This window comes from Cetorhinus maximus, chromosome 12, assembly GCF_964194155.1.
Source record: "Cetorhinus maximus chromosome 12, sCetMax3.hap1.1, whole genome shotgun sequence".
Taxonomy (NCBI): Eukaryota; Metazoa; Chordata; class Chondrichthyes; order Lamniformes; family Cetorhinidae; genus Cetorhinus; species Cetorhinus maximus.
Window position 1 is genome coordinate 78256492 of NC_135890.1, and position 26273 is coordinate 78282764.

At 42.2% G+C, this 26273-nt stretch overlaps 1 protein-coding gene across 1 annotated transcript in view; it reads right to left on the bottom strand.

Annotated features, from left to right (window-relative positions):
- LOC144687610 (solute carrier family 2, facilitated glucose transporter member 11-like) overlaps window positions 1–26273 on the bottom strand; it is a 74719-nt gene that overhangs the window by 29076 nt on the left and 19370 nt on the right. The window contains exons 2-6 of the mRNA XM_078553957.1: window positions 21983–22121; window positions 12843–12941; window positions 12580–12740; window positions 3006–3130; window positions 1706–1835 (exon numbers count right to left, since the gene is read on the bottom strand). Coding sequence (XP_078410083.1) covers window positions 1706–1835; window positions 3006–3130; window positions 12580–12740; window positions 12843–12941; window positions 21983–21991 — 524 coding nt within the window. The 5' untranslated portion in view covers window positions 21992–22121. The remainder of the gene's footprint in view (window positions 1–1705; window positions 1836–3005; window positions 3131–12579; window positions 12741–12842; window positions 12942–21982; window positions 22122–26273) is intronic.

Genomic DNA, 26273 nt, shown 5'->3' on the forward strand with positions numbered 1-26273 from the left:
TACATTTATTATAACCATAGAAATTAATAATAAATAGCCAAACTGAAGTGTAACAGAAATCACACAACAGACAATTCATGATATAAAAAGAATTGAGAATCAAGTGTTATAGTATGCAACACTTCGATGTTAGGTAGATGGACATGTAATTGTCAACCACACTGACAGCTGCTGACACCATAAAACCAGAAATAACTGTGCTTCATTTGATAGTGAGCTATGTAAGAAGATATGAGGTGACTGAAAGCTTGGCCAAATTGGTAGGTTTTAAGCAGTGCTTTAAAGGAGAAGAGGGGTAGAGAGGTTTCAGGAGCAAATTCCAGAACTTAGGGTCTTACCAACTGAATAATTAGTTCTCAGTGCTTAGTCCTCAGGGTGTGAGATACAGGCTGTAAAATAAACAGAGAACAATGGATATCCTGAAATGAGTTACAGTTTGTATGTAGAATATAATGTACTGATGATTGTAATATTGAATACTATCTACCTGAGAGTGAATTAGAGACTTGGATTTAAACCAAGTTCAAACAGTTTACACAGAGTATAATAGCTACCCAAGAATTAACTACATGCCGATCAAAGGGTTGGACAATTCAGATATAAAATAATTACGTCCAGACCTGTCTGGCCCTTTCAACTGTGGCTCATGCAACTTCCTTTTTCCATGTGCTCTGGGGTGTGGGAATGAACATTAATCCCATGTAACTCAATGAGAGCTGGATGCCACTGTAGCTCTGTATCAGTTCTCAATCAGAGGTGAATGAATTGTAGGGATGGAAAACAAGAGGATCTTTTGGTGCCTTCACATTCAGAGATAACTCAGATTCCTGTAACTGGGAGTATTTCAATAATCAAGTGTTACTTTGCCTGAAACTTAACTAACAACAACAGCTTACATTATATAGCGTTGTTAATGTAGTAAAACATTCAAGGTGCTTCACGGGAATATTATCAAACAAAATCTGATACTGAGCTATATAAGAAATGCTAAATATGTAAACATGGCTGAAGTCTTAGAATGTGAGGTGAGGAGAATTTGTATTTTTACATAAATCAGGGCAGTTTGAATTTCAAAGAGAAGCTAGGCTAAGCATTGTGTTTATTTTTCCCAAGGGTTACTGGCAGTATTAGCATCATAAAAAGATTTATATTATGAGAAAGGTAAAGTTCCAAAGACATATGGGAACAATGGAATTTACATTAAAAGGGAGAAACATGTATAAAGGAGAATGAAGCAGTGTGTCAGAAAAAGCAGTGTAAGATCTAACAGGAGTGTGAGAAGCCTCCAGTATTTGTGCATTAAGCCTGCTGTCTACAGAAACCAAAGCTGGGAAAAGCCACTTGAATTCTACTATCCAGGGAATTTTTATTGACTTTCCTGAATCTGTTTAAAACCTATTATTTTATATACTGTTGCCTTAACGGGGGTGTAACTGGAAGCCAGATTAACTAGGGCTTTTAGGAGTTATTATAGTAGTAATTTGTAGACCTATGTATGTGCTAGAAATCTTTTCTTTTGTTAATAAATGTTTAAGTTAGTTTTCTAAAAAATTCTCTGAAGTCTTGGTGGACTTATTTTTTCTGAATTCAGAGCACGCATCTCGAAATAAATACGAAGTGCAAAACCGTTGTGACCATGTGATCAAGTTTCCCTCGTGGATTTGATCTGCCTGGCACACATCATCTGCCCCGTCATAACACTTACTTAATTCCGACGGTCTGTCCCAGCACTATTCCAGCTGCAGTGAATGGAGCAAATGATAGGGCCACCATGCCTCGGATTTCCTTTGGTGCACTCTCACCAAGATACAGGGGGTTAATGTTCATTCCCACACCTCAGAGCAAAAGGAAAAAGGTATTTGCATGAGCCACAGTTAAAGGACTGGACAGATCTGCAGCAATGGACCTCAAAAGGATAAAACAGTAAAAACTGGGAAATAAGAATGCTGGTCCAAACTGGTCTTGTATACCTTAAAATGGAACACCAGTAAAAACTGGAAAATAAGGGTACTGGCCCGAGCTGCTTTTTTCCCTTCTAGGACTGCAGCGGTTCAAAATGGTGGCTCACCACCACCTTCTTCAAGGCAATTAGCAATGGCAGCAAGTGCTGGCCTTGCTAGTGATGCTCACATCCAATGAAAAAAGAATCTGGGTGTTCTTATCCATTTTTGTTTATAATATTGCACTGATTAATTCAGCCTATAAACTTGGTCCACAATGCACTAGTTTCTAGCTTGGATGTCGGCTTGTGTTAAATAGCTGCACTAAATTTTTGCCCCATCTTCCCTTGTTTTCCCATAGCTCTCTGAAACTACTGACTTAATGAGGGAGTGCAGTTTTACATGCTGCTCACTCTTCGTGTGTGAGCTTGGATGGTGCATGTAAACAGAGTCTTTAACTCTAGGAAGGGAAAGGCTAACGCAGCCTCACCGAATTCTGCTCCCAGCTTACGTCCAGACACGTGTCATTTTTCAGCATGGTCAGATGACTGTGGTCAGGAGTGCAAACCCCAACTGATTTTGCTCCCCTCCTATCCTGAGGCCAACTGTACCAATTGACTATAACCCAATATCTGGCATGTACCAGATCAAATTCTGCATATGATAGTTTTGTTGCTTCCAGCTTTGAAAAGCAAAGGCCATCAAGGCAGTACACTGTCCCACAGCTGACTAGTAGAGGGCAATGCCCCACTGTTGCCAAGAGGACGGACTATGTTATAGCCATTATGTGAAGATAATCCTCAATTGAGCTGGAGTACAGAACTTTTAATCAGCCGGAGAAGAGTTTCCAAAAGTCCAAGCAAATTAAAAAGTCAATGCTTGGTTAAGTGACCCCAAAACTTCAACACTGAACTTTAAATTTAAATGACTTCCAAGATAACAATGCCCTTGGTGCAATTCCTATCTCTATATCATTCTCAGTGCTGTCCCAAGATATAGATGGCTGTATGGTTCCTTTGCATGACACGGTGTGAATGCAATCTTAAATTGTTAGACAAAAGATACCTGCATTTATTCCAGTAAAGAATCTCCCGATTAAAATCATCTCAAAGGATTTGGCTGTTCTGCTTAGCCCCATTATCAAAGCACCAACGAATATGAAAACATTGCTTAGCAGCATCAAATTTCTCCTGAGGGTAAAAAGTTACGAAAGTCAGTCAGTAAAATGTGTTGGAGGTGCCTCCATGTTATGGTAATCATAACGGCAGCAAGTTCCACTCAGCAACTTAGCTTCACACCCCAATTTCCACATTTATTTCAATGGAACTGAGCCCTGAAGAGGGGCATTTGGGTCAATCCCCTGATTCAATATCAGTGCGGTATTGAGAAAGATCCCAGGTCCAATCTGCAATCTGTGGTGACCTTGTGACTGCACACTCTGGCCAGGATTCTGTCTGGCTGATGGGGTTGGATGGGAACCGGCCAGTTCTGTGGGGGCGGTCTGACGGAATCATGTGTCCTTCAGGGACTTAATTGGCTACTGTCAGGCCTTAACGATTGAGGTCCCTGGCAGCAAAGTCCCGCCCACTGAGTGCTGCTGACCAACCAGAGGCTGGCAGCTCCTCATGCCACCAGCATCAGTGGGAGCAGTGGCAGCTGTGGGCACTGTATCCACCTGAGGCCTAGGACCATCATGGGACACCAGACCAAAGATGAATGAAGACAGGATGAAGATTATGGGATGTGGATCATGGAGTCAATCATGGAGTGACGGGGGCGGGGTTCGAAGGAAAGGAAAATGGGGTACTTTCAGCAGCGCCCCCCCCTCCGCTTTCCCAATGCCGGGTTCCTAGATCAGGAATGGAGTGCCTGACTATGAGGGGCAGCCCCTTTAGGCCTCTGGCAAACCCGCACAGGTTCTGCTGGGTGCCTTCTGGAGGCATGGGCAAGCTGCGCAGCCCCCATTTAATCCCTAATCCACCAGTAAATTACGGTGGGCACAGGGATAATGAATGTCAATTAGCTCATTATGAATCTAAGTGACATCCTGCCGTCAGCAGCTAGGACCCCCATTTCTGATCCTTCCCCCTCCAACTTAATTGGGGCAGGTTTTGCCTCGACCAAAAGACAGATGTGGGGCCTCTCCTGCAATTAAGAGGGCCTGGCCACCATGTTTCCATCACAACAGGCTGCATTTAATCCAGCCCTCTGAGTCAGAGGGTTGGGGATTCAAATCCCACTCCAGGGACTTGAGCATAAAATATAGGTCAACAATCCAATGCAGAATTGAGGGTGTGTTGCACTGTCAGAGGAGCCAACTTTTGGATGTGATATTAAACTGAGACCCCGTCTACCTTCTCAGGTGGATGTACAATATCCCTTGACGCTGTTCGAAGAAGAGCAAGGAAGTGTTCCCCACTGCCCTGGCCAATGTTCAGCAATAAATATTGTTTATTTTGCACTAAATTTCACTGCTTGCTTTAAATTCTGTCGGTCTTAAGTCCTGCCCCAAATTCAACTCATTGGCTAACACAGTGGTATCAAGGGACACACCAAATATTGATCCCTCAATCAGCGTGTAAGAGACAGATTATCTGGTTTTCACATTGTTGTTTGTGGAACCTTGCTGCGTGCAAGCTGGCTGCCTCATTTCCTGCGCTTGCAGGAAATGTGACTACACTTAAATAAGAAGTACTTCACTGGCTGTAAAGCACTTTGGGGCATCGTGAGGTCATGAAAGGTGTTACATATTGCAAGTCTTTCGTTTTTTGTGATGGTCCCTGGATGAGGCAGACAAAAACAAACAGCTAGGTGTTCCCAGTACTGATCATTATCCAATGACTCCCGCTGGATTGCATGCAATTCTGTGATGCTCACTACAATTAAATTGTTTGCTGATACAGTGTTTAGTGAGGAGTGGTATTTAGGCAAGGTACCAAAGGGCAACTAGTGCCTGTGGAAGCATACTTTTCAATATTGTATTCTATTACAAAGGAGAGCAAGGCTCACACTTGTCTCCGGATACCTTCAACTGGCCCTTCTACAGGACTAGAAGAAGAAAGAGAACTATTCCCAGCCCATCTTTCTAAAGACACTAAGATCCTCTCGCTCTCCTTTGTCCCAGTAGTATTCTTGGGCAAGAGCTGGCCATGAACAGCAAGAGAGGAGAGGAAATAAAACAGCCAACAGAAAGCATACAGAGAAAAACCTGGAGAAAAAGAAAAGAAAAGCAGTTTAAAACAAACTGGAATTTCTGAACCTTGCCTGGATACAATAGAGTCACAGGGCTGTAATACCACACTGGGCTACAAAGATATCAGAGACAAGGGCAGAAAAGGCAAGAATGATTTAATTAGATTATCTGGTCAGTGACTTTGCAGTTCTACCTTTGAACTACGTAGTTTTGCTCCTGTAATTGTAGTCTGAATTACTAATATTCGCAACTGTCTTGATCTTCTGAAGTGATATAGTAATCCATACAAGTTAAAATACTCAGACTTGCCTCCAAATGACTTCTGCAACACAGGACTAGGAGGAGGAGGAATAGGAATATTATCACTCCTATCTAAGGACAGTAAGGTCTACTCCCTCCCCCTTGTCTAAGTAGTATTCCAAGCAAAGCTGAACCCCACTCTACCTTAAAACTCCAAGTGTTTGGGGAAATCTGGACTTCTGAATTTCCCCATCCCAGTAAATATCGAGGACTATGCGTTAGCATAGTCGCATTTGTAAATCTACAAAGCATTCACAAGCAAAGAGCTCTAATCTCATTTTCATTCAATGGCATAACCAATCTAATCTTGAATGTTGACATAGTTTCTGCCTCAATCACTAACCCTGAGTGAATTCCACAACTCTCTATAAAGAGGCTTCTAGCCTCTGCTCCAAATCTCTTGCATTTAATCATCTACCTACTAGCCCTCATTTTTAACCCCTCAACCTCTCTGAATTTGTACGTTCACAAGACACTATTCGAGATTCCCAAATTTATTTCACTCTGAAACCTTGGAACCAGCAGCGAAAGCCCTTCATTCTATTTGCTTCAACTGGGTTTAAATGGAGAGAGTCAGGATAAAGCTCAGGCCATCATTGCCACTGGGTTTGTCAACATATTGGTACCAAAACGCCAGAAAAACATAATGCCCAACTTCTAACAAAAAAGTTCTGCAAACGCTCAGCAAATAACACAAGCCACTGTGGAGAGAACAATAAGGTTAAGGTTTTAAGTTTGTACTCTTTGTCCAAACTGGAAAATGTTAACGATAAACAGCATTTGAAAAGGAATGGAACAAGGGTAAGGAGGACAGAAAATACCCTGATGTACAGGGCACAAGTTTAAATTTGTGGATGCTACAAAACTTGGAAGCATTGTGAACTTTGAGGAGCATAGTGTAGAACTTCAAAAGGACACAAACAAGTTGGTGGAATGGGCAGACAGGTGGCAGATAAAGTTCAATGTGCGGAAACGTGAAGTGATTCATTTTGGTAGGAAGAACATGGAGAGACAATATAAAATAAAGGATACAAAGAGGGTGCAGAAGCAGGGGATCTGGGTGTATATGTGCATAAGTCTTTGAAGGTGACAGGACAAGTTGCGAGAGCAGTTAATAAAGCATATGGTATCCTAGGCTTTATTACAGGGGCATGGAGTACAAGAGCAAGGAGATTATATTGAACTTGTATAGGACACTGGTTCGGCTTCAGCTGGAGTATTGCATTAAGTTCTGGGTGCCGCACTTGAGGAAATATGTGAAAGCATTGGAGAGTCTGTAAAAAAAAAAGTTCACAAGAATGGTTCCAGGAATGAGGAACTTCAGTTATGAAGATAGATTGGAGAAGTTAGGATGTTTTCCCTGGAGAAAACAAAGCTGAGAGGAGATTTGATAGAGGTATTCAAAATCATGAGGGCCCTGAGTAGAGTAGATAGAGAGAAACTGTTCCCCACCCATGAATGGATCAAGAACGAGAGGGCACAGATTTTAAGTAATTGGCTAAAGAAGCAAAAGCGATGTGAGAAAAAACGTTTTCACTCAGCGAGTGGTTAAGGTTTGGAATGCACTGCCTGAGTGTGGTGGATACAGGTTCAACTGAAGCATTCAAAAGGGAATTAGACTCATCTGAAAAGGAAGAATGTGTAGTGTTACGAGGAGAAGGAAGGAGAATGGTACCAATGAACTGTTCATTCAGAGAGCCAGTGCAGACACAGTGGGCCAAATGGCCTCCTTCTGTGCTATAATAATTCTGTGATTCTGTGACACACATGCATACAAACATGAAAAGCAACAGAATGACCAGGAAAGTGCTTAAATGCAAAACAGAAGACAAAGTACGAAGACAAAAGTGATATAAGCATGAGCCAATAGGAAGCATTATGAGAGCTATTAAAAAAATAAGGTACACAAGACACAGAGAATGAGAGAATAGCTTGCAGAAGATAGGTGAAAGTGATACAGGAAGAAGTAGCATGCACCAGTAGCTCAGGAGCCTATATAAGGAAAATAACCAGGCTGCCAGCACAATGCAGACCCCTATGGAGTTCTGATGGGCCATCTCCACACCAAGGACCAAGCTGCTCCTTGTCGCCATCCCCAGAAATGCTGGTAAATTAATCCCTGCAAACTAAAACTGAAGCAGCAGATCCATGGGAACACCACCATGTGCAAGTTCCCCTCCAAGTCACACACCATCCTGACTTGGAATTAAATCACCATTTCTTCATTGTCGCTGGGGCAAAATCCTGCAACGTTGGTGTACATGGACTGCAGCGGATCAAGAAGGCAGTTCACCACTACCTTTTCAAGGTCAATTAGGCATGGGCAGTAAATGCCTAAGAAAGAAAGATTCTAGGAAAAGGATGCATTATCCAGGGTTAAAAAAGGAAGTTAGGATAGCATCACATTAAAAAACAAACTAATCCTACATTGCCAGTACTGCCTGCTAGGGAAAAAGATGGGAGCTGTAATTAAGGTAACAATGCAGTAACTAGCAGAAAGATAAGCTGCAGTTCCTGCAGCTTTCCTAAAATTAATTGGAAAAGTGGAGAATGCCAAAGGCAGAGAGGTCAGATTGGGACTGGGAAGCAACAGGCAGCTCAGGGCCATACTTGTGGACAGGATGGAGATGTTCAACAAAGTGGTCACCTAACTTGCACTTGGTCTCCCATTTATAGAGGGGACTCATACTGCAAATAGAAATTTACAGGCTCTTGTGCCACAGGTGATTGCTCCACTTTGCCAGTTTTTTAACGCTTCCCTTTCACCCGCCTACTCTCCAAACCTATAGCTATTCACACACCCTCAAAGTCTCTTACTTGATTGCTCTCATTATACCTCTTACTGCCTCATGCCTATATCACTTCTGTCATTACATATACCTCATTCCAGCCTTGGTCCAAACATGTGCAAAAGAGCTGAACTGCAGAGGTGAGGTGAGAGTAACTAGCCTTGACTGAGCATGGTATCAGGTAGCCCTAGCAAAACTAAAGTCAAAAATTGAATCAAGGGGAAACCCTCCACTGGCTGGAGTCATATCTAATAAAAAGGAAGATGGTTGTTGGAGGCCAATCACCTCAGGCCCAGGACATCACTGTAGGAGTTCCTCGGGATAGTGTCCTAGGCCAAATCATCTTCAGCCGCTTCATCAATGACCTTCCTCCATCATAAAGTGAGAAATGTGGATGTTCGCTAATGATTTCACTGTGTTCAGCACCATTCACAACTTCTCAGATACTGAAACAAAAACAGAAAATGCTGGGAAAGCTCAGCAGGTCCAACAGCATCTGTGGAGAGAGAAACAGAGTTGATGTTTCGAGTCCATATGACTCTTCTTCAGAGTTACAGAGAATACAGATGCTGTCAGACCTGAGTATTTCTAGCATTTTCTGTTTTTGTTTCAGATTTCCAGCATCCGCAGTATTTTGCTTTTATCCTCAGATATTGAAGCAATCTGTGCCCACATGTAGCAAGGTCTGAACAGCATTCAAGCTGTCAAGATAAATGTCAAGTAACATTCGCACCACACAGGCACCAGGCAATGACCATCTCCATCAAAAGAGGGTATAACCATGACAAAACAGCATTACCATCACTGAATCCCTCATCAACATTCTGGGAACTACCATTAGCAAGAAACTTAGTTGGAACAGCCATTTAAACACTGTAGCTCCAAAAGCAGTCCAGAGGTTGGGAATTCTATGGCAAGTAATTCACTTACTGACTCCCTAAAGCCTGTCCACCATCTACAAGGCAGGAGTGTGATGGAACACTCTCAACTTGCCTGGATGCATTGTGAGGAACTCATTTTTGGAAAATTTGAAGGACAGTGAATTTTGGACATTCTTCCTCCTGAGTTATGTTTTAAAAGTTTGCAATATTAATTCGGACTGTGACTATGCCTTTCTTCAAGAAACCACGGGTCAAGATAGATGTCCAGCGGGGAACACCTGCTGAGGGAAGAGATACTTTGTATATCTAAGCTAACAAAGAACTGCTGATTGGTTAAAAACACCTGGCTGAAGAGAGGTATTCTTTGAACATCTTGGTCTTTAAAACCTGAGTGTGTGTGCAGGTGCCTTGGAAGCAGGCTGCAAGAAAAAAACTCTCTCTTTCCCGCTCTCTGCCCCACCTTTGTGTTAAAACTTCCTCAGAAACATCTCATCAGGATACCTCATCTGTTTTATTTTGAAAGTCTGCAAAGTTGTGATAAGTGGGAGTCATCAAGGAAAGTTTTACCAACAAATCCATCTGAAAGAACTTCCAGATCTACTGTGACCAGAATTCTGCTAGATCAACAGCATTGAGATCTTTTCGAATTTTATCCTTTTAAAAGGTACGTTCCCATACTCTAGCCTCTGCAGGGGGCTGTGTTTGTTTCGGCTTGTTTTGTGTTTGTATGTGAGTGTATGGGGGTTTGAATCTGTTTATTTTAAAAAGGGGAAAATCATTACACTTCTAAACTACAACTTGTATGTTAACCAGGTTATTAACCTGTTTTTTAAAAAGAAGTTTATTTTATAATAAATCAATTTTTTTTTGTGTTCACTGAAAGAAGCTGGTTAGATTTTTTTAATGCTGGGAATAGCAGTGTCAAAGGTAAACAACTGGCCATCTGGAATACTGTGCACAGTTTTGGTCTCCTTATTTGAAAAAGGATATAACTGAGTTAGAAGCAGTTCAGAGAAGGTTCACTCAACTCCTTTCTGGCATGAAGGGCTTATCTTAAGAAGAAAAGTTGAACAGGTCGGGCCTATACCCACTGGAGTTTAGGAGAATGAGAGGTGATCTTATTGAAATATATAAGATCCTGAGGTAGGGTAGATACTGGCTAGATACCAGGCAGATGCTTCCTCTTGTGGGAGAGACTAGAACTAGGGGACACAGTTGAAAAATAAGAGGTCTCCTTTTTAAGATGGAAATGAGGATTTTTTTTTATTTCTCAAGGGGTCATTAGTCTGTGGAATTCTCTTCCCCAGAGAGCAGTGGAGGCTGGGTCATTGAATTTATTCAAACACTTTAGATAGATTTTGATAGACATAGGGGTCAAGGGTTATGGGGGGCAGACAGGAAAGTGGAGTTGAGACCATAATCAAGTCAGCCATGATCTTATCGAATGGCGAAGCGGGCTCAAGGGGCCGAATAGCCTACTCCTGCTCCTAAGTATTATGTACCTAGGTCCTATGTTCCCAGGAACAAAATAAAACAAAAACATATCCTGTTTTTTACATATGTCATTCACAGGTTCCAATGCTTTTCCTGTGTGTATTTATGTTTATTTCCCTCTCCTTTCTCCTCGTTCTGTTTTGCTGCTCATCTGTAATATCTTCCAGTTCTGACTGAGGGAGCAAGCGTTAAATTTTAACTTCTTTATTGCTGGCCTGCTGGTTGTGTGTTTCTGTGTATTTTTTTTTGTTTCAGATTTCTAGACCCTACACTATTTTGCTTTTTTTTTCTGTATTTAAGCTTCATTGTTGTGCCAATACTCTTCCTGTGTGATGATCTGAATTCATTAACTGACATATTAACACCAACAATGAGAGACCTACAACCACCAGCGCTCCATACTAGTGTTGTAGAACTCAAAGCACTGTGCCCAGACACAGTTCATGTTTAGAATAACAAAATCTCAGCAGTTAAATGAAAGTTCTGCAGCTCCCCAATTCTTATTTCTTTTTATCTATTGGCATTTCAGACGAATCTATCTCCCCCATTATAAGATCAACTCAAGGTAGTTTAAAATAAGAACAAAAAAAAGCCAAAAATGCATAATGAGGCTTGGTTGAAAGCCCAGGCATCTATTAGAGTATTGAAGCTGCTGGGCATTGGGGAAAACATTGCTCAATTGACAGCTCCAGCTCTCTGATCTGTTCTGTCAATTGTACAATGTTTATTTACATAAGGTAAAGAGAATTCACATGCTTACAGTTTCTGCTTTTGATACTTTAAAGGGTTTGGATGATTGACGCTTTTATTGGGCTAGAGTTATAGATGTTTTTTTAAGAAAGTGGAAAGTAATGAATGATTTTTTTTCAAGCTCTTTTCACACGTCCTATTGTCACTATAGGGTTCATTGGTTCTATGCTGAGTGTATAGAGGGTGAATGGGATTGGAAGCACTATAGTTTGGCATGAAGGGTATGAGAGGCTGTGGGGGGTGGGTGAGGGGCATTGCTTGGCAAGGATGGTATGAGGAGCCATGGGGGGGGTGGATGGAGGGTCACAGCTTGGAATGGAGGGTGTGAAGGGCCAAGGAGGTAAGTGGGGGGCATAGGTTGGCATGGGGGTATAAAGGGCTATGGGGGTAGGTGGGGGTCATAGGTTGGCATGGGGGGCATGGAACTTTTGTACTTGTCTTTCCGTAGGTTCCCTCATCTAAACTATGGTTCAACACTCCTTTGAGGTGCCATGAACCACGAGTCCTGTAACAGCTGGCCCAACTCCATGAAAATTGTGGAGGACTAGGAAATGCCTATCCCCGCTATGGGGCTGGCCAGGTCTGGAGTGAAGGATGCAGGTTTGTGACCCGCAGCAGCTCACACCCTTAATCCGCATTGGTGAAAATTGGAAACACCAGGAATAGGGCTGGGAATCTGGAGTTGGGTCCCGGTAGCCATTTTCACACCTCCATGGAGTCTTCCCAACTCCATGAGAATCCAGTCCGACGTTTTATGTCAATGACTTTTCATCAGAACTGAAGAAAGAGAAGTGTAAGAGATTTTAAGCCAGTGGAAGGGAGCAAGAAAAACAAAGGAGAAGATCTGTGATATGGTGGAGGCCAGGGGAGATTAAATAACAAAGGAATTTCATTTCCCTTGGCATGACAACTAATTCTTTTGCCCTCAGAAGTCTTAAAAAATCACAACTCTATCAAAGCTTTGAATATAACCCCATGTGGGGGTAATCATCTAAAACCTCCTTTCACATTCTTGGACAAAACAAAAGAAAAGCTTTGTCATCCATCAGGCAACACCTCTCATTCTGAGCTTTCTTCTCCATACCCTGGTATCACTTTCGCCCTGTGCTACGCTCCCATTTATGAAATGGATGATTAACAACCCACTCACAGGACATAAAGATAAATTTTTCTTGGCAGTGAACAGTCTGATTGTTGGGGTTTAACCCTAACATTCCCCCTGTAGTTCATACCTTCCAAATCTTATGGCCATGGGTCCAGTAATAAGGGCTCCAACTAATCCTCCGATAGAAAAAGCGGCCACAATGAAGCTCCAGAGCAGTGTGATGACCCAGCTCTCCAGCTGCATGCCATAGCGCTCAGTCCAAGTCTCATTGATAAAGTTTTGGATGAACTGTCATGGTGAAATAAAGAAAAATACAGATTTAGTTTTAATTTTGCCTTTACGACTTGGATACAACTGACCTTTACATGTTGACCATTGGTCTGGACTCACAGTTGTTGGTGCATTGATGATTGTCAGGTTAAACCCGTATTGGAAGGTGCCACCAATGGAGGCAGCGAAGATAGTCAGGAGGAGACATCTGATCTGGAGCTACAAGTACACAAAGGAAATAGAAATGATTACCTCCTGGCAAGGCTACTTCAGTTATACAAACAAGAAGTTTGACAAATGCTGTTGTCAATACCACACAACATATATTATATAGAATTATATCTCCTCCTCCATGTTTAAACTCTATGGTCCCACACCAAGTTTGCAAATGATCAACACAAAATGCTGGAAATACTCAAACCTGCTGCATATTTCCAGCATTGTCTGTTTTTATTTCAGATTTCCAGCAGCTGCAGTATTTTTCTTTTGCAAATGATCAAAATTGTCAGTACATCTTTCCAGCAACAGGCAATCGTCTGTCATCTCCAAATGGAATTTCAAAAACCAATTTATTTTTAAATCAAAATTATCTGCAAGAGCAACTATGCTTGCTTTTTAAATAATTAATATTATCCCACCTTCTAAATAGAACCAAGGGCGAGACCGTTGTACAGTTAAAAATCTACATTAGGTATTTGGCTCCTTGTGTCTATATAACTCTTACTACATTCAGATGGAATGTCAGACATTAGATAGAGCTTCAGTTTACGTAGGGCCTTTCATGTCCACAGGACTTCACAAAACACTTTGCAACCAATGGATTACTTTTGAAATGTTGTCATTGTTGTTATGTAGGCAAAGACAACAGCCAATTTATGTACAGCAAAGTCCCAAAACCAGAAAACGACCAGATAAACTGTTTTCAGTGGTGATGGCTGGGCACCAGGACAACTCTGTGTTCTTCATTGGCCAGCACCCTGGGATCTTTTACGTTATAACCATCCAAACAGGTGGATGAAGCCATATCTCATCCAAAGACACTGCAGCATTCTGATTACTGCACACACTCAAATTAACAGTGGGGCTTGAACCCAAAGCCTCCTCAGAGGCAAAGTAAATTACAGGGACCAAAATAGCTAATTTACAGAAGTGCTTCCAGATCCCGCAGTGCACTGGATAAGATACAACACAGCGTAAGTATTTCCATTTCCTTACAGTCTTTCTAAGAGAGTGACTATTAAAAACTTTTTTCTCATTCATGTCCATGGGACAATTCCAGTCGGGAGAGAAAAGGATTTCAGCCTTTCAGTCTGGCATTGATTCCAGCCAATAGTAAAATAACAGTGAGTGAGCAAGCAAACTCATGGACATGCACACACATTGAGAAGTTTCAGGTATAGTATATTCTTTGCAATTGACAGTATATCACATATGTGCAACTGTACTCTACTTGCCAGCATTAGTTCAGTGGTAATGCACTGAGGCAAGAGGGTTGTGGACTCAAGTCCCACTCCAGAGACCCCCCACATATCATCCAAGTTGATACATCAGGTACCACACTGAGGAAATGCTGTACTATCGGAGGTACCATTCTTCAGATGGGATGTTAAACCGAGGTCCAGTCTTTTCTCGCAGATGCATGATTTCGAAGAGCAGGGGTATTCTCCCAGTGCCCTGTCCAACATTTATCCCTCAACCAACATCACCAAAATAGACTGTCTGGTCATTATCACATTGTTGTCTGCAGGAGAGGATTGGCTGCTGCATTTTCTACACCTACACCTGAAAAGTTCTCCGTTTTCTGTAAAGTGTTTTGGGTGGCCCAGAGGTTGTGAAAGGCGCAATTTTTAAAAAAAATCTTTTTTCATGAGCTGTGGGTATTGCTGGCAAGGTCAGTAACTGTTGGTCATCCCTAACTGCCACAACCAAATAGCTTGCTAAGCTATTTCAGTTAAGATTCAACCACATTACTGTGGGTCTAGAGTCACATGTAGGCTAGATCAGGTAAGGACGGCAGGTTTCCTTCCCTAAAGGACGCTAGTAAACTAGATAAGTTTTTACAACAATCAATGATAGTTTCATGGTCACCATTACAGAGGCTAGTTTTTCAATTCCAGATTTATTAATTGTACTCATTAATGAATTGTATTCAAATCCCACCAGGTGGGAATTGAACCTGTGTCCCTAGGCCATGAGCCTGGGCCTCTGGATTACAAGTCCAGTAACATTACCATTATGCCACCATCTCATAAATGCAGGTCCTTTCCTCCCACGTCAGTAATCCTTATGTCTCCTCTAAGTGAGATTGACAAGTTAGTGCCATTTAGGGGTAATTCCGTGTCCTCTAGACTCAACAGTGCCTACAATCACTGGAAACTGAGATGACAATACCCAAACTCATCTTTTTTTCAAACTTGTTCAGCCAAATTACTTGATCCTTACTGCCAAAAAACAATGTAGGAATTAACCCCATTACTTTACACTGTATCTGAACTTTTGGTAGCAGAGGGGAAAGGCTTAGCTCTTAGTACGACTTAGCTCTTCTTTTCATTTCCTATTTTTTCCTGGTACTACTGGTCAAACATAAGTAAATATGAAGTGCTGTGCCGCTGGCAATGCTGGACATACAGACATCAAGTAATTGATAATCCAAGGTGGTAAACCTGCAATTATTCAATAAGAGCTGGCTGCTGCCAGGGCATAAGCAGTAACACAGGATCTTACAAAATTTACACTACATAGTGAGAAGAACAATTCAACCTGTCTGGGCCCACTCCCTTGTTTAGGTCAAGGGTCAGGACCTGCTTAGGCTATTCTCATTCTCTTCCTTCCTGAAAAACTTTGAAACTTGATTATGACTATGGTCAATGCCAAACTATAATAGCATGGGTATGTTTTAAGTAGCCAAAATCAATATTTATCCACCATTCTAAACGTGCTCCAAGCTCATAACTCTCAGTTTGGTGGCCCCGACTGTAAACTAATCAAATGCTGATATATCCAGGTTCTCTAGTACTCAAACAATGTGATTAAGAGGTAAACATTCTGTTGTGTACAGAGCAAATGCCTTAGAAAACATTTTTACATTACACTTCATATTGTGGTAAGAGTTATGAATGAGTAATAAATCAAGTCGATGGACATATTGATAAATGTGTCGCCTTCACAGACTGGCAGTAACAAAACATTAACAGTTCTCATCCTGCTCAAGTGGATCAGTATCTGGATTGGAACTGCACAGGATCTGAATGAGAAAGGGAGGGGGTAAACACACTGGATGCAAACCTTCATTGGAGCTCTCATGAGGAATTACACCCAGAGGATTAACCATTCAGATGCCCATCAAGCACATTTCCAGCATGTGCTTTGGTATTCTTGTTCTTTGACTAGAAACCGTTTACCTTAATCAACTTTTTATAGTATAACTTTATGGTTTGTGGTTTTTCTCCTTTCCTTTCATCCTACCATTTTGTGTCAGCACTCAACACTACCTTGAAAACTATTTCAACCATTGATACCTACACAATACCCTGAAGTTACCTCTTCCAGGACTAACAACTTCCTATGTAGAAAACTTTAAAGTTTTCATGAAACCAATTTTAACAACTCATACCAATAAAAAATATATTGTGTTTTCATTCTTCGAACTGGAGAGAAAGAAATTTGAGGCTCTAACGAACTATCTAAGTATCTGAGCAATGTGCCTTGCATTATCCAATTACGCTGTCTTCAGCAAATCACATGGTTATTGCGGTGATCAGTGACATTAAACAATCAACATACTGAGCATTGTTTTAAATGTAATTGAACTAAACATTCCAGGATGCTATGCCAAAAATTACAACTCATTGAGTACTTGATGATTTATTCAACTGTTCAAGCCCAGCTGACTTATAAATTGCTTCTCACTGTCGACTTCTCTGTTGTAATACTGAACCTTACCCTTTAACAATCCAAAGCACATCTACAACTAGCCACAAAACATAGCAATGTCAGAGTGACTACTTTCAGTTTTCCACTGAAAAGGAATGGTAGGTGCTCAATGAACATCTGTCAGTGGCTTAAGAATTGACAAGATCTGCGTTTCACAGGGAGAGGTTTGCAAATTCACTGCAGAAAAATATGAAATCTGTAATGATTTAATGGATTCGAAATTCAGATCCGTAGCACAGTTGGAGGTGAAGTTATGGAAACAAATCACCCTCCTGTGGGTGCCCACTAAACGTCATGCAGCCAGTGTTCCTTCTAAGCTACACAGCAAATTGAAAATCCCCGTGCATTGGCCCTTTGAATTCCAGTATGTGTGTGGCTGTGCAAATGTTTTACAGGGGCCACGTACTTAAACAAATCACCTGCCACTCCGAAGAAAATTAGAGAGAACATTGTCACCAGCCACTTGCAGCTGAGAACAGCGCTTGAGTGAATTTCCCCTGCAAATACCGGAAGCAATTGAACTGGTGATATCTTGACATCGCACAGCCTTGCATGTGACAACCAGTTTCCAAATTTGGACCACAGAAGTCCATTCAACAAATTTGCACATCACTCATAAAAGGATTAAACATGAAGCTGCAATATGTTGGGACAGGCAGTCAGCAGCACCTAGAGGAAAGTGCGAGAGGAGAACCCTGGGGCAGGCAGGCAGCAGCACCTAGAGGAGAGTGTGAGAGGAAGACCTTGGGGCATGCAGTCAGCAACACCTAGAGGAGAGTGCAAGAGGAAGACCCTGGGATAGGCAGTCAGCAACACCTAGAGGAGAGTGCAAGAGGAAGACCCTGGGACAGGCAGTCAGCAGCACCTAGAGGAGAGTGCGAGAGGAGAACCCTGGGGCAGGCAGGCAGTCAGCAACACCTAGAGGAGAGTGCGAGAGGAGAACCCTGGGGCAGGCAGTCAGCAACACATAGAGGAGAGTGCAAGAGGAAGACCCTGGGATAGGCAGTCAGCAGCACCTAGAGGAGAGTGCGAGAGGAAAACCCTGGGGCAGGCAGTCATCAGCACCTAGAGGAGAGTGCAAGAGGAAGACCCTGGGATAGGCAGTCAGCAGCACCTAGAGGAGAGTGCAAGAGGAAGACCCTGGGACAGGCAGTCAGCAGCACCTAGAGGAGAGTGCGAGAGGAAAACCCTGGGGCAGGCAGTCAGCAGCACCTAGAGGAGAGTGCAAGAGGAAGACCCTGGGATAGGCAGTCAGCAGCAGCTAGAGGAGCAAGAGGAAGACCCTGGGACAGGCAGTCAGCAGCACCTAGAGGAGAGTGCAAGAGGAGGACCCTGGGGCAGGCAGTCAGCAGCACCTAGAGGAGAGTGCAAGAGGAAGACCCTGGGATAGGCAGTCAGCAGCAGCTAGAGGAGCAAGAGGAAGACCCTGGGACAGGCAGTCACCAGCACCTAGAGGAGAGTGCAAGAGGAGGACCCTGGGACAGGCAGTCAGCAGCACCTAGAGGAGAGTTTGAGAGGAGGACCCTAGGACAGGCAGTCAGCAGCACCTAGAGGAGAGTGCGAGAGGAAGACCTGTTTGTACCTGTCAGAGCTGAAATGTGACGTCAAAGGAAAACAGGTAGGTGATTGGTAGGTATCTCTTCCTTGCCCCCTGTGGGATGGTTCCCCGAGCAGACTGTCAAAGTCATTTGGCAGAATGCCTCATTGCCAGAACTTTCCAACAAGCACCAAGACGTAGCTTGGCTGGTGGTGAGAAAGGCCCTCCCCGTCAGATCCTTCCTACACGCCAGGAGTCTCACCCCCTCTGCACGTTGCCCTCGAGGTGGCTGTGGTGGGGAAGAGACCGTTGTTCACCTCCTTGTGGATTGTGCCTTTGCAAAGAAAGTCTGGAGAGAGATGCAGTGTTTGCTGTCGAGGTTCATCCCGAGCAGTTCTGTGACACAGGACTCTGGGCTCTACGGGCTGTTCCCAGGGACACACACCGAGACAAACATCGACTGCAGCTGGAGGATCATCAACTCGGTGAAAGACGCGCTTTGGTCTGCCCGAAACTTGTTGGTCTTCCAGCGCAAAGAGTTGTCCCCGACCGATTGTTGCGGACTGGCACAATCCAAAGTCCAGGACTACGTGCTGAGGGACGCACTAAAGCTTGGGGCAGCTGCCGCAAAGGCGCAATGGGGAAGGGTCGCTGTCTAAGACCTTTCTGCCACAGCGCACCGAGAGACTGGGAACTGTTTAGAGCCCCTCGGGCTGTACAGCTCAAAATGAAAGGCTGTAAATGATTGTAATATTGTTTGTACTGATGCACCTGGTGATACATTTTGTAAAAGTTTAACCTGGATTGTACCCTTGTAATGGTGTTTTTGAAATGGTTTGGAATGTGATTGAAGATATTTTATGAATAAAGTATATTTTTGCAAAAAAAAAAAAATCTCTTCCTTGCGTCTTTTGATTGGCCAAGTGGTTTAAATCAGGATATGTTATTACAGCTGCACAGTACAGTTAAGAAATTTACTTTTAAAATATTCAACATCCAAATTAATTAAATAGAATAGAGATTGCTGGGCAGACGATGTGTTGCAGCTATAGTATGTGGGAGCTGGTGGACACCAGCGTGATCCACAGTGACCACATCTGCAGCAAGTGTTGGTTGCTCAAGGAACTTCAGCTCAGAGCTGATGAGCTGGAGTCCGAGCTGCAGACACTGCGACACATCAGAGAAGGGGAGAGTTACCTGGACATTGTGCTTCAGGAGACAGTCACACCCCTTAGATTAATTACATCAAATTTGGATCGTGGTCAGGGACAGGAGGGTGTGAGTGAGGCAGGTATGGGGATCCAGAATTTAGCTTTGGAGGAGCCTCAGCCAGTGCCCTTGTCCGATAGGTATGAGGTTCTTGCTCCTGGTGTGGACGAGGGCACAGGCTGTAGGGAGGATGAGCAAACTGACCACAACACCATGGTACAGAGCGCCATTCAAGTGGGGGGAGAAAAGAGAAATGTAGCAGTAATAGGGGATAGCATAGTTGGGGGAATAGATACTGTTCTCTGCAGCAAAGACAGAGTCCCGAAGGCTGTGTTGCCTACCTTGTGCCAAGGTTAAGGACATCTCTACTGGGCTGGAGAGGAACTTGGAGTGGGAGGGGAAGGATCCAGCTGTCATGGTCCACATAGGTACCAATGACATAGGTGGGACCAGGGAAGAGGTTCTGCTGAGGGACTAGGAGCAGCTTGGGGCTAAATTAAAAAGCAGAACCACAAAGGTGATAATCTCTGGATTACTACCTGAGACATGTGCAAATCAGCATAGGGTAAGTAAGATTAGAGAGGTAAATGTGTGGCTCAAAGATTGGTGTGGGAGAAATGGGTTCTGATTCATGGGGCACTGGCACCAATGCTGGTGAAGGAGAGAGCTGTTCCATTGGGGTGAGCTTCATTTGAACCATGCTGGACCAGTGTCTTGGCAAATTGCATAACTAGGGTTGTAGGTAGGACTTTAAATTAATTGGTGGGATAGAGGGTTCAATTGAAGGGAAGTTTAAAAAAATCAAAAAGAAACAAGAGAGCAGAGGTGCAGGGTAATGAAGAGGTAAACGATAATCAAAGTGTGACAGGAAGGGGCAGAAAATATAAGCAGCAGAGCGCAGCAGAAATCAGAACCAGAATGAGCAATAATGGTAAAACGTCAAAGCTTATGGTACTTTATCTGAATGCATACAGCATTTGTAACAAGATAGATGAAAAAATGAATATGACTTGATGGCTATTACAGACATGTAGTTGCAGGGTGACCAAGACCGGGAGCTCAATATTCAAGGGTATTCGACATTCCAGAAAAATAGGCAAAAAGGAAAAGGAGGTTTGTTAATAAAGGAAGGTATCAGTGCAGTGGTGAGTGGTGATGTAGCTGCAATAGATCGTGATGTGGGATCAATTTGGATGGAAATAAGGAATAGCAAGGGGAAGAAGTCACAGGTAGGAGTCGCCCCTGAAGTGTTGTCTCACTATATGACAAAGTTTTATTGGGAAATAATGAAGGTGTGTAAGGAGGGCGCTACAATTGTCATGGGTGATTTTAATCTGCATATTGACTAGACAAATCAGATTGGCAGGGTAACAGGGAAGACAAATTTGTAGAGTGCATCAGGGATTGTTTCTTAGAGCAATACGTTGCAGAACCTACCCGGGAACAGGCTATTTCAGATCTAGTAATATGTAATGAGGTAGGATTAATAAGAGATATCGTAGTTAAGGATCCTCTAGGGGGTAGCGATCACAACATGGTAGAATTTCAAATTCAGTTTGAGGGCGAGCAACTCGGGTCTCAAACCAGTGTCCTCAACTTAAATACGGGCAATTACAGAGGTATGAAGAAAGAGTTGTCTAAAGTGGGCTGGGGAAATAGACTAAGGGGAAGGTCAATGGATGAGCAGTGGCAGACATTTAAGCAGATATTTCATAACGCTCAGCAAAAATTTATCCTGGTCAAAGAGAAGGACTCAATGAGAAAGATGAACCACCCATGGTTAACAAAGGCAGTCAAGGAGACTATCTAATCGAAAACTAAGGCATACAAAGCAGCAAAAACTAGTGGTAGGCCAGAGGATCGGGAATTGTTAGGAATGAGCAGTGCACGACTAAAAAACATGATTAAAGAAGGAGAAAATTGATTATGAAAGTTAATTGGCAAGAAATATAAAAACAAATAGCAAGAGTTTCTGCGGGTATATTAAAAGAAGGAGTGGCTAAAGTGAGCGTGGGACCCTTGGAGGGTGCGACTGGAGAATTGATAACGGGGAACAGCGAAATAGCAGATAATTTAAACCAATATTTTGCACCAGTCTTTATGGTGGAGGACACTATAACCATCCCAAAGATATCAGATAAGCAAGGAGCTAATGGGAGGAAAGATCTCTTAACAGTCTCTATCACGAGGGGCAAAGTATTTGACAAGCTAATGGGACTAAATGCAGGCAAGTCGCCAGGACCCGATGGCCTGCATCCAAGGGTTTTAAAGGAAATGGCTGCAGAGATGGTGGGGGCATTGGTCGAAATACTCCAGAACTCATTGGATTCAGGGAGGGTCCCAGCGGACTGGAAAACCACTGATGTGACGTCCCTGTTCAAGAAGGTGGGGAGACAAAAAAGTAGGAAACTATAGGCCAGTCAGCCTAACTTCTGTTGTTGGGAAAATGCTAGAGTCCATTTATTAAGGAAGAAATAGCGTATTTATTTATTTATATGACAGGAGCAACGACACTTAACATCATCACCACCATCAGTAACACAAAACTCTACCAGTGATGGAGTGCAAATAAATAACTTACCAGTTCCATCTATAAACTTTTATAGTGAGAAAGTTAGATGGCGGGTCAGATCCAGAGAGAGGACAGCACCAAGGTTGAAAAGGGTAGAAGAGAAGATGCGGTAAATCAAGTTTCCTTGCTCAAGCACGAGGTGAATTACCTGTTCCGTAAAGACAAAACAACAGATGGTCACTGCAATAATCTGTGTGTCTTTGAAGTAGCAAAAGGAACTGAATGACATTCTTATTGTCCCCTTCATTCAAAACATTATTTCTAAAATACTTTGGCGTTCTTTGTGACGGTTCAGGGAAACTATTGCCCAGTTCTAAAACTCAGGGATAAAAGGCCATTGAATCACTTTTCTTCACATTTGTCTACTAGGCAAAGACAGAACAAGCACTCCAGTAAGAATGGTTTATTGTGTGCACTCGCTTGGCAAAGCATTGATGGCTACCTACTGAGTGACAAAGAGGACTGAATATAAAAATATTTATGTAGAGCAGAAGGTAATTCAAATATACTATGTCTCATACATTTCTGCATATTGATGTTGAATCCTCTACTTCTTTTCAATCAATGCCAAGGTTTTAAAATGTTACTAACAAATCATAGATACTAGAATTACTTTCTGCATGCATTCTTTGATTGCTTTGATTAGTTTGGAATGCAATATGGAGCATAGGCATCATAATGTTCTCCCCTCCATTAAGCATGCCATAGAGAACATCTGAAACTCAATAAACCCTTCACTTATTCAACAATGTAGAGGTTACCACCTTAGTACTCTTTAGTTTTGTTCACTGCATTAATGATTGCTTTGCTCCTAGGGGAAGAGTCTCTGAAGGGAAACAACTTCCCACCTGGGCCAGTCTGTTGTTCCTTTAACATATGTCATGAAAATATAATAATTTACATAATACTATTGTGAGTTATTGTAAAGGTAGGTTAATAGTGGGGTTTGGATTAGTTTCTCTATGTGGGGGATTTAATTGAATTGGAGACAGCTGGTCTGGAGCTTTAGAATTATTAAAAGGAAAGCTAAGTTTGAAATGCTAAATACATAAAGTTTTAGAACATTTGTGAGGAACATTTGAACTTTTAGATAAGATAGAATAGCTTGAATTTCAAAGAGATGGTAGGATGTTGCACCTAGCTAAAAGAAGCTAAGCCAGTGTGTTGATTTTTCCCAAAGGTTATTGATAATATGAGTACTATGAAAGATTTATATTATGAGAAAAATAAAGTTGTAAAGACATATTGGAACAATGGAATTTGCATTAAAAGGGAGAAACATGTATAAAGGAGATGAGGTTATATGTAAGGGGAAGGCATTCTAAGATCTAACACAAGTGTGAATAGCCTCCAGCCTCTGTGCACCAAGCTGCTGCCCAGAGGAACCGAAGCTAAGAAAGCTCATTTTGAACATTACTGTACAGGGTATTGTGTGCTTTGCCTGGGTCTGTTGAAATTTGTTTTTACTGTTGCCTTAACAGAGGTGTAACTAGGATCCAGATTAATTAGGGGATTTAAGAGTTGTTATAGTAGTAATTTGTAGGCCTATCTATGTGCTTAGAATCTTTTCTTCTGTTAATAAGTGTTTAATTTGGTTTTGTAAAAAACCTCTAAGTCTCGCTGGACTTATTACTACTGAATTCACGCATCTCGAAATAAAATACAAATTGCAAACAGTTGTGGCAGCTGTTTCAAGTTTCCCTCTGGGATTTGAACACCTCGGCATTTACCATCTGCTGTGCCATAGCACATAAGAATGTAAATGTAGTAGTAGGCCATTCGGCCCATTGAGCCTGCTCCACCATTCAATTAGATCCTTTCTAAGCCTTTCTCCTTACATCTTATTTCTTTCACACATGGTGAAGATCTTGTTATTTTAACCTCATTTATTGACAGGAGTAGTAACACTTCTGCCATCTTCACTGTCAGTTATCTACACAACACTCTACAGCAATAATGTTTAAATAACTTAGCAGCTGCGTCCATATACATTTTTTCTAGTGAGAAAATTAGGTGGAGGGTGAATTTAATTCTTGACAGATCTTTAGTAATTAATTTTCTTCCTTGTTATAGGTTACTTTAAACACAAACGCAAATTCTTCTGAACCCAGTTTAGATTCTTGGAACTTGTCCTAATCTAACAAGGCATCAGGCAGATCTATAGAAGTTGAATGTTACTACAAAGATAGAACATAATTATCTGCAAGGTTTGACATTTCCTATACATGACTAAGAAACTTTGATTCCCAGGGAAAGCACTGCTTTTTTAGAAGAGATGATAGAGTCACTCCTTAAGCAGGTTGTGTTAAATTAAGGCATTTTCATGACCAATTCACCCATATGGCCAGTGAGAAAGCCAGACAACTCTTGGAGATTGACAGTCGACTACAGAGGGTTAAATAAGGTACTGCCTAAATGCACACCCATTGTTAGAGAAGTACCCACATTGCTTTCTGAAATACCAGCAAGAGCTAAAGTATTTTCTATACTGGATATTGCAAATGGACTCTGGAGCATACCAGTAGCAAAAAGAGATCAGTGCAAATTTGCATTCCCATTTGAGGATTATAGCTTCACTTGGATGGTGATCCCACAGTGCTTTTATAACACTCCTGCTATTTTCCAAAAAAGAATGGGAGAAATTCTGAGACCCTTTCCGCAGCCAAAGTGTTTGTTGAAGCATGTGGATGATTTATTCTTAGCCATTGAAACAGTTGATGAACATCTTAAATTATTAAACGACTCGCTGTCTTTGTTATTGAAGTCAGGTTTGAAAGTTAACCTAAGAAGGTTCAGCTGTTGCTCCTGTTGATACTGTGGCCTGAGTTCAGTCACAAGGTAGAAGTCAATCAGTCAACATCCAAGTCTGCACTTCATTCATTTTTGGGATTGATGGGTTACCAGCGCAGCTTTATTCTGGGTTTTGCAGAGATTTCCAAACCTCTCTATGGGCTTCTTAAAGGCAAGGAAGATCAAGTATTGTCTTCGTGGACAGCAGAGCACACTGACGTGGTGGAGAATTTATAAGTAGCAGTTATGCAGGCTAACAGTTTAGTGCCAGAGGCAGAGCAGTTATTTAATTCAGAAGCAGCTCCCAAAGAGGAGAGTGTAACGGCAGTATTGGGACAGGATTGTGCAGGCCACAGGCATCCAGCAACTTATGCCTCTCACATCCCACAGTGGGCAGAGAAGTCTTATTCGATTTGTGAATGGCATTTGTTAGCTATCTTTTGGGCAGTATGCTCCTTTACTTATTTCACAGGCCTACAGAAAATCATCATCCATTCACTTCATACTCCTTTGAATCTATTGATGAAGCCAGGAGATACTTTAGTATCCTCACAGAGACTGGGTAGATGGGCACTAGAATTACTTCAGAGACTTAGATGTGACCCCACATAGTATTATCCTTCTTCCAGTAATGATGGTGTATGAAGGCCAACCTCACAAGAGTCCTTTACCATTGTTGGATTTTTGAGCAGTTTGGGTTCCTATTAAAACTCCTAATGTTTATATTGATGGTTCATCACACATGTCAAGGGAGTTCTTCACACAGGATTTGCAGTGCTATTGCCTGAAAGTACCCTCAAGTTCAAGTGTCAGATTAAAACTGCAGAAAAGTAAATATTGCACTTTGGTCTTTTTCAGATGGTGTGAAGTCTTCAAGGTCCGAGGCTTTGAAGAAACAAAAACAGACTTAGAGATATAGATTTGCAATGAGTATTTAAAGGGGGAAGGAATTGTTTCTCTCAGTCTCGAGGTGGGGAGTCTGTTAGAGTTCACCTTGTTGGCACATTTGTGTAATTAATAAGGCTTAAATTATCAAATTGTACTGTACATAAGCTTACTAATGAAAAGTTTTTTGTGTATTATTGGCGTGATTTGTGAGTATTGAGGTATGCAAAAGTCTTACCGTTGGCATCTCTTTAAGTGTTAAATACTGTGATGTAGATTTAGGCAAGAGCATGTGTGTCCTTTGGGAGTGAACTGAAGTTATAGCTAGGACACATTTGCACTCCAGTGATCCTGGCTTAGTAGTAAAGAGAAGCCAGAGCTACAATTCTGATTGGCCAGAAAGGTGGCCTGAGGACCAGGTGTTCTAGGGCCTCTGGTCAAAGATACGTTATGTTTAGCAGTTAGAAGGGAAGCCAAAGCTGACTGGCCGGGAACTCTTTCGAGTTACCAACAGTCACAGATTGCAACTTCTTTCGAGTACAATCACAGTTCTTGGTTTTCCAGGAGTGGGACATGAACCCACAACCCTCTGATTCAAAGGCGAGGGTGCTATGGACTGAGCCAC